The 14,368-nt window shown below is 45.0% G+C and overlaps 1 protein-coding gene across 5 annotated transcripts in view; it reads right to left on the bottom strand.

The window, feature by feature from the left end:
• MDN1 (midasin AAA ATPase 1) overlaps positions 1 to 14,368 on the bottom strand; it is a 180,205-nt gene that overhangs the window by 30,661 nt on the left and 135,176 nt on the right. For all 5 annotated transcript variants that reach the window (XR_016233853.1, XM_008263214.5, XM_089332900.1 and 2 more), the window contains 14 exons: positions 13,554 to 13,715; positions 12,760 to 13,033; positions 11,791 to 12,026; positions 11,093 to 11,188; positions 10,368 to 10,462; positions 9,973 to 10,094; positions 9,254 to 9,400; positions 8,314 to 8,423; positions 7,639 to 7,712; positions 6,986 to 7,184; positions 5,339 to 5,501; positions 2,781 to 2,924; positions 2,203 to 2,329; positions 436 to 541 (listed from right to left, as the gene is read on the bottom strand). Coding sequence is in view for 4 of the 5 variants with exons in the window: in XM_008263214.5 (XP_008261436.3) it covers positions 436 to 541; positions 2,203 to 2,329; positions 2,781 to 2,924; positions 5,339 to 5,501; positions 6,986 to 7,184; positions 7,639 to 7,712; positions 8,314 to 8,423; positions 9,254 to 9,400; positions 9,973 to 10,094; positions 10,368 to 10,462; positions 11,093 to 11,188; positions 11,791 to 12,026; positions 12,760 to 13,033; positions 13,554 to 13,715 (2,055 nt within the window). In the remaining variant the exon portion in view is untranslated. The remainder of the gene's footprint in view (positions 1 to 435; positions 542 to 2,202; positions 2,330 to 2,780; positions 2,925 to 5,338; positions 5,502 to 6,985; positions 7,185 to 7,638; positions 7,713 to 8,313; positions 8,424 to 9,253; positions 9,401 to 9,972; positions 10,095 to 10,367; positions 10,463 to 11,092; positions 11,189 to 11,790; positions 12,027 to 12,759; positions 13,034 to 13,553; positions 13,716 to 14,368) is intronic.

Raw genomic sequence — 14,368 nt, 5'->3', positions numbered from 1 at the left:
TACTCTACAAGAGACACATTCAGCTTTTAGAATAGAACAGGGGCTTCAAATTAAGCTTCCACCAAGCACTGATACCCCAATCAACAGGAACAAGATTTAACATTAAAATAGGTATTAGTGGTCTTTCCTCAACTCACAAGGGAAAAAAAATATCTGAAGATAGCATTCTCAATTTGAAGTTTTTCTTCTAAAATTTTTCTTACACATTTGGTCCCACTATCAAATGTGCATAATACAATACATTGTAACATTCTATCTGGTTTAGCACATAATTGCATTAATTTGTATTTGAAGCTTAATGACATTCTAAAAAAAGCTAAGTCACTCCCACCATGGGCTGCTATCACTTGACAAGTGATACTGAACACTACCCTGGGCTGAACAGAACTGAAGCTTTCCCTGGGGCCCTGCCATCCCCACACTCTATCACCCTACCTTGGCAGGAGCTGCTAGAGCTACATTCAGCCTCGCGTGCCGTGCAAGAGAACGATAAAAATACTTCTGGCACCCATCCCATGAAGATGAGATTTCTGTAAGCAGTCTGGAAAAGAAACCAACATGATTTACTTAATAAAACCATAAGCTTTCACCTCAGATCCTGAAGTCTCAAGAGATTGCTATATTTGGCCAGAATCAAAAGACAACAATCTGAAGATTTACTTCTACGAGGATTCATTCAGCCATATACTCATTAGTCCTTTGCACAAAAGATGTATTGGATCTGTAACACTAGAAGTCTCACCAGGAAATAAATGATAATAGAGTTTCTTAGTCTTGGCAGTGCATGCAAGAGATCATAAATTCTGATGTTTACAGGGGCAGCCAAACAACATAAATGATCAAGGACAGCCAAGCACAAAATGGTAAATCTCAATGACAGCTACCCACAACCTGGGAGGGGGGAGCCACAGGGGTTGCTGAGGACTCAAGTAGACCAGCTAGCACGTATCCTGTCAAAAGGAAGCCAGTCCTCAGCTACAGTCAACTGTTTACCAAATGGCCCACTTAGCAAATTTCCCTGACAAACTGAAAATCCAGAATGTTCATGTAAAATTCCACATATAAAAAAGATTTATTTATTTGAAAGGTAGAATTACACAGAGAGGGAGAGAGATCTTCCATCTACAACGATCTTCCATTTACTCCCCAAATGGCAGCCAATGGCTGGGGCTGGGCTGAGCCAGGCCAAAGCCAAGAGTCTGGCAATTCATTTGCGTCTTTTACATGGATAGCAGGGGCCCAGGACCCAGGCAGATAGGACACCTTCTGCTACTTTCCCAAGAGCATTGGCAGGGAGTTCAACAGAAGTGGAGCAGCCAGCATTGCAGGTGGCGGCTTAACTCACTGCACCACAACACGGACCCCAATTCCCCTATTTAAATATTACCTTGAATTCAAATGTAAAGCCCTAGGAGGGGCACTAAACAAACAAGACACAAGTGTGTGCTGTGCCCAGCTCAGGCAAGTCATCATCATCAGAACAATCCCTGCTGAGGCTAATAACACAGAGCCGCTCTGTCTCAAACATTCATGGACTTAGAAAGGCAGGGGTGTGTCCACATGGAACAGCTAGAACTGTGGCCATTCTTTCACAGATGTCTACCTATGTATCAAATCAAGTCTACTTGGGGCCAGCGCTGTGGCACAGTGGGTTAATGCCCTGGCCTGAAGCGCCTGCATCCCATGTGGGCGCCGGTTTGAGACCCAGCTGCTCCACTTCCTATCCAGCTTTCTGCTGTGGCCTGGGAAAGCAGTAGAAGATGACCCAAGTCCTTGGGCCCCTGTACCCCACGTGGGAGCCCTGGAAGAAGCTCCTGGTTTTGGATCAGTGCAGCGCAGGCCGTTGGGGCCAACTGGGGAGTGAATCACCGACAGAAGACCTCTCTCTCTCTCTCTCTCTGCCTCTCCTCTCTCTGTGTAACTCTACCTTTCAAATAAATAAATAAATCTTTAAAAAAAAAATCAAGTCTACTCAAGAAAATCAAAGAACAACAAAAACCAGCAGGAGCAGGGGACCCAAATACAAGGGGCAAATTACCACTTACTGAATGTTTCCCAGGTGCCAGATGCTGAGCTAGGCACTTCTGTAAATGCTATCTTTCTTACTCTTCACAACACTGCCAGGAGAGGCACTGCTATCCTGATTCTGGCAAATGAGGCTTAAATGGCTTGCTCCATTTGTAATTTTTTCAAAAAACAAACCTGGAGTCAGCCTCCTGAGGGCCACTGACTATGGACAGCGCACTCCGGAGATCTAACGGGTGAAGATGAAGCATCTCTTGAGGATTTTTGGAGCGGGCCCAGGTCAGACCTTTGCGATATGACAAACCTAGGATATCAGTAAAACTCATTTTAGCACAGAAACTCAAGTAGGAAGGAATATGACCCTCTCACCCGTCTGGCCTAAAGACAAGTCCTCCGAACAGCACTGCCATTCTCAGCTTCTCAGAAACGAAGACGCTCAGGCCCCGTACCACTCTACCCAAAACAGAGCCTGTGTCCGCACTGTAACAAGATGTGCAGGTGAGCCACCAGCCATTGGGCTTTTAGCAGCACTGCTCTCCATGTTTGTGGGAACCGGCAGGCAGGGGGACAAAACAAAATACATGGACAAAACTAAACTATTAGGAATCATAAGTGATTCATCACGGGATTTTCCTGCAAGTGACTAGAACTATGAAACCCTGACTGCCACCCTATTTCCCACTATTCTTAGATTTCAACCGCATCTAGAATTCTCCCAGAAATCCACAATGGTTTTCTTCCTAGTGGAACTTTACCCGTATTGGCAAGGTGTTTAAAGAGGTCAGATAAAGCTCTCTGCTTCTGCATGAGGATGTGCTTGGCTTCTGACCGCCGCTTCTCTTCTGTGGATGCCTCAACCCTTAAGCTCTGCAGCTCATTCACAGAGGAAATGACTTCACCTGAAGGGGGAAAACACAAAAACCCCATGAGCTTATTAATGTGTCTGCATTACCCAATTCCAAGGAGCATGCAGCCGTGAGGACTAGGCACCACTAACCTTTCTCTCCTGGGTACCTAGCATTTGGCACATTCTCAGTAAGTGTCTGAACTAAACTGGCCAAGATGCATGGACGTAAAAAACAGGACCACACAAGACTTCCTATCGCCTGACAATACACATTCCACATAAAGGTCGTTGTTCTTTTTTATGTAGAGGTTTAGAATCAAAGAATCAACCAAGCACAAAGCACTTACTGAGTACTGAGTAAATGCAGTGTATGGTACTGAACCGGAGAGAAATCTCTGATAAATGCAGTATGTACTGAGTTCCTACACCATAGGTGGTACCTGGCAAATCTCTATCTGTTCAATTTCAGAAACACTTATTTGTAGCTCTATTTTACAGATTTTAAAGAGAGACCCAGAGACTGGTGCCGCGGCTCACTTAGCTAATAATCCTCTGTCTGCTGTGCCGGCACCCTGGGTTCTAGTTCCAGTTGGGGTGCTGGATTCCTCTTCCAGTCCAGCTCTCTGCTGTGGCCCGGGAAGGCAGTGGAGGATGGCCCAGGTGCTTGAGCCCTGCACGCACGTGGGAGACCAGGAGGAAGCACCTGGCTCCTGATCATCGCAGTATGCCGGCCGCAGTAGCCATTTGGGGAGAAACCAACGGAAGGAAGACCTTTCTCTCTCTCTCACACACACACACACGTACACACACAAAGAGACCCAGAGAGTCTAGCCATCTTCCACAGCATTCGGCCAATGAGTACGTACAAGACTCATTGAAGACACTCAGGCCCCGCACCACGTGCACAAAACAGAGTCTGTGTTTGAACTCATTTGAACAATGAGTTGAAATCAGAATTTGAGTCCTGGCTACCCAACTCAAAACTCTGAAGCCACGGCCAGGGCTGTGGCACAGTGGGTTAAAGCCCTGGCCTGAAGCGCCAGCATCCCATATGGGCCCCAGTTTGAGTCCTGGCTGCTCCTCTTCTGATCCAGCTCTGCTATGGCCTGGGAAACCAGTAGAAGATGGGCCAGGTCCTTGGGTCCCTGTATCCACATGGAAGACCCGGAAGAAGCTCCTGGCTCCTGGCTTCGGATCGGCCCAGCTTCAGCTGTTGCAGCCATCTGGGGAGTGAACCAGCGGATGGAAGACCTTTCTCTCTGTCTCTGCCTCTCTTTGTAACTCTGTCTTTCAAATAAATAAAATGCATCTTTAAAAAAAAAAAAAATCTGAAGCCCAAGTTCTTCCCAATGTCCCATACTGCCTTCCTGGATTCTCATGAGTACCTGTCACATGAGGGGGCTGCCATCCTCCCACAGACAGTATGGACTGACTACAGTGATCCCTTCCCCTAGATAACCTCTCAGGCTAAAGCTCTCACCCGTGGTACCCCCGAATGTGACTCTGAAATGAGGCAGGGCCTTAAAAGGTGAGTAAGATAAAAGGACTCAGAAAAACCCAACTCTGCCAACACCTCAATCTTGGATTTAGGTTTCTGAAAGTGTAGGACAATGTAGTGCTTATCTTTAAATCCCCCAGTCTGTGATACCATGTTTAAGTCAGCTCTAGCAGACAGACACCAGAGAGTAAGCATAGTGTACTGCTATAATGACACTGGGGGAGAGCAGCAGCCACACAGAACATGTCTCCTTACAAGAGATGCACGGAGACCTGGATTCCCCTCATCCCATCCTACGGCAGCCGCAGAGGCAGGTCACCTGGAGCAATGACTGCAAGGGCTCCCTGAGGTGAGACTGCAGCCTCATTAAGGGAGACCAGCCACTCTCTGATGCCACCCTCACTGAAGAGCAGTACACAGGAGGGGGCTGGTGAGACGCTGCCAATGGCCAGGCCTCTGTTGTGTTCTCGATTTCCTACCCCAGCCATTGTTGTGTTCTACTGCCCAGCAGATCTTGGCTCTCATCTGTGCTGAACAAGGAGACAGGAAAACAAACAGGCTATGGTTCTCTGTAGCAAAGAGAGCCAGGGAACTGCATCTAAGTCATCCTTTTCCTTTCACTTGAGGGAGAACATATTTCCAGTGTTAGACATAACCCAGTGACTCAGTGAGATCCATCTCTGGACCTTTTACTCATGCCTCCAACCAAATGGGTCCCCAAGAAATGGTGCAGACATCACAGTGATAGAGACTGCCAGTTTATAGGTTAGGACAAGATGAAAAGCACAACAGTTTGGGTGTCTTCATTTGGCTTCCTTGCCTGGGCCACTTGCTGATTCATTTAACTGCCCAGCATCAAACAAGATGGCAAAAACAATACACAGGTATTACGTTCCCTAGCCCCTCTAAGCCACTGGGGAAAAGAGAGAGAACAAGTCCTGCCCTTGCCGCTAGCTGCCAGCACACACCTGTGAACTGATCAAGGCTCTCCACGAGGTGAGGCAGGGAGCTCTCTTTCATGAACGTCAGGCACATCTTCCTCATTCGCTTCATGAGCTTCGGCAGGCGACGCAGAAGCACCCCTTGAGAAGGGTAAGAAGTAGCAACCTGACACTGCTCTGCAACCGTGACCTAGGACACAGCACAGGTTAGTCTCGCTGCTGAAAGCAACACTAATAGTTTTACCCTGCACACGTTGTAAATCTAAATTCTGTGCACAGACATACACTCGTTCAAACACCCTCTCCCTCAGCTCAGCAAATATAAAATTATCACCACCTCTGTAGTCTTGTCAGAACAAATGTGGCATCACTGAAGTTAAAATGGGCATGTTCAGTGGCGATCTTGAAAACTGCACTGCAACAGAAGGGCTCCTCCTTCCCTCTAGCCCAGCAATGCTTTCCATGCTAGCCACAAGGAGAATTTGGTTTGTTTTAAATTTGAGGGGCAAAGAGACACAGTCAGACAGACATGGAGAGGACTCCAATCCACTGTTTCATTCGCACCATGACTTGAATTGGTGGGCCATGCCAGGGCCAAAGTTTGGAGAAAGGAACTCAATCCAAATCTCCCATGTGGGTGGCAAGAACCCAGTTACTTAGGGCATCACTGCTGTCTCCCAGTGTATGCATTAGCAAGAAGCTGGACTCAGGAGCCAGAGAAAGGCACCAAATCCAGGTACTCCACTATGGGATGCTGGCATCTTAGCCAATGTTTTAGTTGTTAGGCCAAAAGCTCATCCCAGGACCCCAGTTCTGACCTAGTAACACGGCAGAAGAAATATCACTAATATAACCTCTTCCTGTAGACTGCTGAACCACTATTTCTCAGATAGGAACTACTATTCCACCAAATCCTACTCCCACTGCTATGTATCCTCACACTCCAATTTCTGATTCAGATGTTAGATGAAGTTAAGAGCTTTTACCTCGAAGGGCTGCATTAACAATCTCTGACATTCTCATGTCATTACCATTAGCAAATCAGAATGGCAGCAGCAGTGAGCCAAGAAACATAGGCACATAAAATATATTTGGCAGCCACATCATGGCTTTATGTTGAATTCCTGTAATGCTTCTAGATGCCTAAGAAAGTAAAAACAGAACCAGGCCCTCCATCACCAGCCTCTCTGAACCCCAAGATGAGGGTACCGTAAGAAGGCACAAGTGAACACTGTGTAGACAGGAGGCATGTGCTGTAACAGACCTGTTTGCTCAAGTTCTCTACTGCTGGTAAATTCTTAGGAGTTTTGCAAGCTACCTCTTTAACTGGTGGTGCTTGAAATTTGCCCTGATGTGAGTCTTTACACCACAGTAACCAGCCATCAGCACATACATTCACCATATGCAGCAGCTTCCTCATGCAGCAGCCCAATGCAGCTCTGACAGCATATTCTCAAATTGATGCTTAAATTTTCCCCACAGGCAAAGGCACAAGAGCTATTTCCTACAGGCTAACATGAAACTTTCAGCAGCAGGGTCCAGGTTTTTCGTTACATTGTATAGAATGATGAGGCAAACATGTGCTTCGTACATTCACAGAAAACTTTCAAAGGCATTTCCTTGTCTACTTCTGACTGGCTCAGAGTAAGCAAGCACTGCCCCCCATGCCTATACCTGTGCAGATGCAGGCCGGACTAACAGGGACTCCCTCAGTGCCCTGTTCAGGCTCTGAATAGAAGACATCTCGCTCATGGCTGCATTTGTTGGCCTGGGCAAACCATCAGGCTGTTCCTCTGTGTCACTCTCTACCAGGGATGACCGGCAGGGTTCACTCAGGACAGCTTCAAATTTCTTCATGAATTTAAACAGAGTCCTGACCCCAGGTAATAACAGGACAAGTGAAGAGATGTAACAGAAAATAAATCCATTATAACATACAAACATAAAGTAGTAACTCTGTACATACAATGTTCTGAGACAATCAATCATTTTGTATTTTTTTAAGGGGAAAGTACAGGAGGAATTGACATCCGCCTTTTCTAGAGAAGAAAACAGAAGCCAGGAATAGTGGAATTGCTGTGCTCAAGGTAAACAGCTCACAGATGGCACAAGATTTAACCCTGAAGAAGACAGGGCCTGCTTCATGTCAGGGCACAGCTGCTTCTGCACCAGACATGCTATGCTCTGGACAGCAGGGCTGGTGTTGGTTGCTTGGCTAAAGTTTAATGCATTTCTATTAAGGCAGGTTATGAAAATAATGGTGTCATCTTGTTGCTTACCACATGAAACTCTGAGATCTGGTCATCCCTGGTTTTAAGATGAATTACCTGTGTGTCTTTTCCACAGACTGCTTAATGGACCAGAAGCTAACATCATTCCACTTGCATATCTTAACAAATTCCTGTAAAATAAACAAAGTGCAAGAAATGGCTTTATAAAGCTGGTGTCACTCTGTTTCTTTTTAGATCATCTGTTTGCCAAAGATCTATGCCCATACCAACCCAAACATGGGACTATGTGTCAATGAATAAGTAAAATAGGTCTAAAAAAGGAGCCATGCAATAAAAGACTGCAGCTACAATCAGTAGGTCACTTGGTATGTACTCCAGCTTAGAAACTAGCAAGTCATGTCCCTCACACAAGGGTTGGTTCCACAACCACTGAGAGGGCCCTCCTTACCCCATGATGCTTCAGTGGCACATGGATCAATGCAATGTGGTGTACCTCGGAGGTGGAAGATGAGCCGGGCAAAACCAGGTGAGCACAAGCAAACTATGTGACAATGGAGCCACTCCGCTGATCCTTCACACACTTGGCTGGGTCAGCAATGGTGCCAGTGTCACAAAATGTCTGTCTTGCCATCCTACTCAGCAATCAAAATGCTCACCTCTATTCCTCTCAGCCCTTGCCTCATTGTTAAATGGATAAAAGAAGAGAACTGAAGAAAAAGAATTGGCTAATTTTGTTCTCCCAAGAGTGATCATGACAGCTGTTCATCTTACTTTAAGTTCTTTTTCTAGGGGGGAACGCAGTTCCACAATTTTGGCCTGGACCCGGTCAAAGAATTGGTTGTAATAATGGTACAAGTTCCACAGAACACTGCAAAGTGAATCTGGAAGAAATGAAAGGAAACAAAAACACCACACTTGATGCATGTGCTACAGGCGCCACCTGTGGGTTTCACATTTCAGGGAAGGTCCTGTCTGACACCTGAAATTACAGCAGGCTGCATGGGCAGGTAATGAAGGAAGTCTACTCCGCAAAGTATAGCAGCTGCCCGAGGTGTAGGCTGTCAACACTACCCTACTTTCGATTTCAGTCTGTAGTAGAGTTCTTTTGCTGTATTTTTTGTTCTGAAAGATAATGTCCCCAGGCCAGTTCTGCTGAAGTCACAAGTTCAAACTCTTTCTCTCTGAAACTTAGGGTAAAACCAGCAGAAACAGAGCCTGTTTTAAAGACTGCGTATTAACAGGTTTGCCTCACCTGTTCATTTATGTACAAGCTACGTTTGTTTTACAGTCACATTTTTGTGCAAATTGCTGTGGTCAGGGACAGTAACTGACAGTAGGCAGTTTTCTAAGCAGTTCCTTGAAATATGGCAGTGCCCTCCTTAGATCAAAGAACCTCATAATGGCCAGGATCAACGAGCAGCTTAGAAGACATACACAATGTCTAGACAGAGCTGTGCTGCCTCAACATGCCACTTCCTATGAGCTTCATCTGGCAATTTACCTCTGCCAGAGTTCACTATTCAGTGCTTCATTTACAACCACCTTTAACTGTACTTTATTCTGTACATCTAATGTGAATTTCATTAAAGATGACTAAAAGTGTCTCCCTTAAAACTTGGCATGCAACAACACATCTATCTCATGTGAAGATTTCAAAGCCTAATCCATTTTAGCAGTACAATCTAAAAGAAAGAAAAAAAAATATCCTCACCCTTTCCTTCAACTTGCGGCATCAGCAAGACATGACAATGGAAAACCAGTAACATTTGAAGTCGTACATGGAACTCTCCAAGCGAAGATCCTTCAATAAATGCTTGTAATGTGCTGACCAGCAACATCAGGGTCATCTGTTTGTCATCTTTGGAGATTTAAAGAGGAAAACATATCCGTGTCTTCAACCATCACTGTGTACCCCTAATGTGCATGCAATCTACTACAGCAAAGGATGGCTGTTACAGAGACCACAACTAAAGTGAAGCTTTGAAGCAAGGATCAGAGCAGAACTCCAACCTGACTTAACACTAAGAGCTACACACAGGGTATGTGTTATACACACTGACAGCAAATTATGAAAGTAAATTATGAGGTGTTTGTTTTAAATATGGTATGAAACACTTCCAGCTCAAGCATGCTAACCACTATCTACCAAAAAGACAACGTTCATCTGACTTGTCTCTTGGACACAGGGAATAACACATTATCATATGACTGGTTCTCTAAGACTTAGGACAAGTCACTTAAAACTTTCTGACTTTCATTATTACCCTCTCGGTAAGGAAACGGCTTCCTTGACTGACCTCTCAGATACATGATGAAGTCAAATGATGTGAAAACAGTATGTAAAAAGAAATGGGAGCAGGCAAATTCAGAATTTGCAGCACTCAGTTTAGCTAGGAACCTTTAAGTGAGTGGTCAATACATTGCCGTTACCTTCCTGCTCCTCGGTTTGTTCCTGCATGTGCTTCTCAAGCATCTGATAGATGGAGAACCAGTGCTTGGTGGACTTCTCCGTGTGGCGCCTCAGAGTGTTATCCAAGCTCATGGACCAACAGCTGAAACATGACAGAGGAGGTCAGCGAGACACTTGGGAAAACTCAGGTGAAAACACTGGAGATCACACAAGCAGGAGTCACTCAGTTTGCTGCCTGAAGAACACACAACCTGACTTAAGTTCTTATTGACTGTCCTGTATTTAATGTTGTGATGTAAGACTGTGAAGCACATTCTGTAACTGTCACATTATATAAACCCTGCAGAAACACAAACTATCAGGAGACAGAAGTCCTCATAACCTAAGTTTAGGAGGAAAAGGGATAGCCCCTTACTTCAGCTCTAGTTTCCGCCACCGAATGATCATCTGACTGACCACATCAAGATGTTTCCGCAGAGACAGAGCTCGGCTTGCATTCTCCTCCCAATCCTAAAGAAAAAAAAAAACAAAAAAAAACAAAAAAACAAACAAAAAAAAACCACAAAATTTCCAAAAGCCATTACTCAACCTCTTCATCACCTTTTACCTCAAGAATACATTCATCTTTTCTTTAGTAAAGACATCTGGGCCCATAAACAGTGTTTACCAGGAGCTGTAATGAGTTTACACACAGCAAACTAAGCTTCTAGTTCTTTCTGATCCTGAAAAAGAACTCCAGCAGATCCAAGAAAAAAGGAGGCCAAAAGTACCTAGCTCATAGACTGGAGTTTCCAATTCCTGCTGTTGGCTATCTGACCTTCAACAAAGTCACATGGCCCCTTCCTGTCACAGAGAGGCACCATATGTAGCCACTCAGCTGCACTGAGGGCTGCCTCCAAGTCCTGGCAGACTGAGCCCCCAAGTACCAGTAGACACTGTGTCCCACTCTGGAAAAAAAGGGAGGCAGCTCATCTCACCATAAGGGCAACGGCTGCACTTGTACCAATCTCACCTCAGGCTAGAAAAACCAAGACGTCTACATCTGTCTCCAAGCCAAACTTGAAATTTTTGTGTAACAACAAAAGAGCCACAAGATAAATCTTTCAATTGTCTGCAAAGTAAAATGAGAAACTGACTTACCTGCGCCTTTGCTAGAAGGATCTCTAAGCCGTTCAGGAACTTTGAGAGGGGACTAGAAAGCGGAAAACTTCTAATCCTGTCCATTACAACCAGCAGCTAAAGAAAGGAGGGAAGGTTTGAGTATTTCAGCAGAAGCACCAGTGACCCAGAAGCACTGACTACTAAAGAGAGACGTCTGCTGGGAAGTGTCACCCAAATTCTGCACGTCCAAAGCAGCTCTATAAAACTCCAGGGCAGAGGGTCCTGACCAAAGCAAACACTTTCCTGCTATTTCTCTCTGGGAATAAGATCAAGTCTGATAAGATAGATAATAACTGTCATTGCTCTGTAATAAGAATAATTATAAAATCAGCTAAAGACCACAGAGCAACATCTGATTTTGAGTCCCAAATCTGGAAAAGCAAGGTCTACTTTCTATTACATTTTAGAAAATCAAGAGGCCCTTAAAATTATGATTTTGAGCAAACAGAGCAGTAGCAGCCCCTGACCAACAAATAAAATTAACAGGACTCTCAAATATTACCAAGCCAACAACAATTCTGCTGCAATTGCTGAGCAGCAACCCACTGAACAGGGCTTCGTAAAACCTGTTACATGTACAAATATGCTTGGGAATGCCTGCAGAGATGGTATGAAGTCACATCCTCAGTGCAGATAAGGTACTAGGCAGCTCCCCCCTTTCTCTCCAGCTGTCCTACCTGCTCAAGTGCTGGATGTTCTGGCCAGTCCTGCAGCAACTGACTGACAGCCTCTGAGAAATCTTGAAGCACCGGTTGACACTGCCGCGCTTCTGGAACATTGGGGTGCTGGTAGAAGTCATAGGGCCCGTCAGGATTCACCATCAAATCTGAGGTTGCCTCCCCAAAGAGAGTGTTATGGGAGAGGGTGCAGGCCAAAAGTTGACTGCCCAACAGTTGATCATTCAGCTCAACCCCTGTGAAGTTAACAAAGACTTGGCAGAGTCAGTGAACTCATTAAGTTGACCTACCAACAAATTTTGAAGATTTCAGAAATGAGGAACTAATTGGGACTAATGAAGCAGATTACTTCAATGTCATACTTTCACAAAGCAACACTGGCCTAGAGAACCCTGGCTCTAACATGACAATAGCTTCCCAAAGCTCCCAAGTTCCAGGATATACACATTCTGCTTGGGTGTATAGAAAATGGGGTACAGTTTGACTTGATGCATTCATATTCCCAATTTTTGTAGCTGTTCTGGGTAAACAGAAAGGAAACTTAATGTCTCATTCCTCCTAATGTCTCATTCATGAAGTTATGAAGGAAAATGCATTGAACCAAACTTTGCATTCATTCAGATTCTGTGAGATTAACTTCTAAGTTCCCAGGCTGCTTCCAAAAACACTATTTCATTTGAAAAGCAATGAGATTATCAGAGGGAAAGTAGAAATAGTGCTGATGAAAAAAGATCATTTAAACTAAGTCCATATCCTTTACCCCAAAGGACTCAAAACAATGAAAATCCTTCTTGCTGTAGCATTTGAAATTGATTTGTTTGAGTTAGCTGAAATTTTTTAAGTTAAGGAAGCTCTGCCAATAAGGAATTGAGCAAAAACAGGAAATCTATGATTTTAATTGTTCCAGAAGTAGCAACCGGATCTATGTGCTTTGATTTCCCAAAGGTATAACACAATAAACCAGCATACCCATCAGGGGATAGAAGTGTGTCACCAGAGAGGCCCCGGTCTGATAGCAGGAGAGAAACAGGCTGAGGTAATGTTTTGCCTCATGTGGAGGCACTGTCTGCTGGTACCACAGGGATCGAGCGAAGCTAAGGCACAGCTGCTGATGGATGAGCATCACTGCTTGCATTGAACTCTGTGAGAGAAGGGCTGGGTCGACAGCTGCTTCTTCTTCTGGTGCATCTGAAGTTCCTTTTTTCTCCTCTAGTGTTGGTTCTACCAAAATATCTGCGAAGTCCTATAAATGGCATTAGAGCAAATGAACTTGTACAAATCAGAATCTGGTTATCATCAAAATAAAAGGAAGAGGGGGAAAGGAGTATGAATGAGAAAGAAAATGAAGCAGAACTCATGCCCTAGGATATATTAAAAAGACTACGAGGCAGGTGGACATTTGGCCTTGCAGTTTAGATGCCAATTAAGATATTTGCATCCGCCATCGGAGTGGCTGGATTCTACTCTTGGCTCTGGCTCCTGATCCTAGCTTCCTGCCACGGAAGACTCCAGGAGGCAACAGGAGATGATTCAAGTAGATGTGTCCCTGTCAACCACACTGAGAGACCCATGCCCTCAGCTTCGGCCCAGCCCACTGCTGGTTGCTGCAGGTATTTGGAAAGTGAACTAGAAGATGGGAGCCCCCTGTCTATTTGTTCTCACTGCCTCAAATTGAAGAAACAAACAAAAAAAGACTACAAAGCCATTGGTGTGTAGCATCAAAGAAATCCATACCCAAACAAACCTGGCCATCCACAGCCTACCTCTTCATGCAGAGGGAACTGCCTTCTAAATTCCCATTCCTCTTCCTCCTCCTCACTCATGGTGGTCCTAGAGTTCCTGCTCCTGTACCTGTACAGGCTGTTCTCCTGCTCAGCCTTCTCTTGGGCCTTGCGTTCCTGCTCATCCCATTCATTGATGATTTCCTAAGAAATCAACACATACAAAAGGAAGTTAGCCTGACTCTGCTGGGGTACTCACAATGAAAAGAAGCATGATTTGCTAGCTCTTGATTGACTCAAAAAACTAATAAAAGTTGCATCCAAGGGGCCAGCGCTGTGGCATGGTGGGTGAGGCCGCTGCCTGCAGTGCCAGCATCCAACATGGGCGCCAGTTAGAGTCCCGGTTGCTCCTCTTCCCATCTTTCTGCTGTGCCCTGGGAAAGCAGTAGAGGATGGCCCAAGTCCTTGGGCCCCTGCACACACATGGGAGAGCCAGAATAAGCTCCTGGCTTCGAATAGGCACAGCTCCGACCATTGCAGCAGACTGGGGAGTGAATCAGAGGATGGAAGACCTCTCTCTTTCTCTCTCTCTGCCTCTCCTCTCTCTGTGTAACTTGGACTTTCAAGAAAATAAAAAAATTTAAAAAATTAAAAAATTTAAATTTGCATCCAAGAACTAAATGCCACATAACAGACAGTAAATGGGTTTTGTGCATCTTCAGCAACCATGGTTTCCTAAATTCCCTCCATTCAAAAGTGAAAAAAATTTGCTAAAGCAAAGCTAATGGGAATTTCCCATCAGGAGCTAATGGTTACATTATACCAAAGACAGGGTCAGCTGAGTGTGCTTGTGATTC

This window comes from Oryctolagus cuniculus, chromosome 5 (genome assembly GCF_051225735.1).
Source record: "Oryctolagus cuniculus isolate XC-2025 breed Fujian yellow rabbit chromosome 5, ASM5122573v1, whole genome shotgun sequence".
In the NCBI taxonomy this organism is placed as follows: Eukaryota; Metazoa; Chordata; class Mammalia; order Lagomorpha; family Leporidae; genus Oryctolagus; species Oryctolagus cuniculus.
This window is presented reverse-complemented; position numbering and strand designations above follow the sequence as displayed.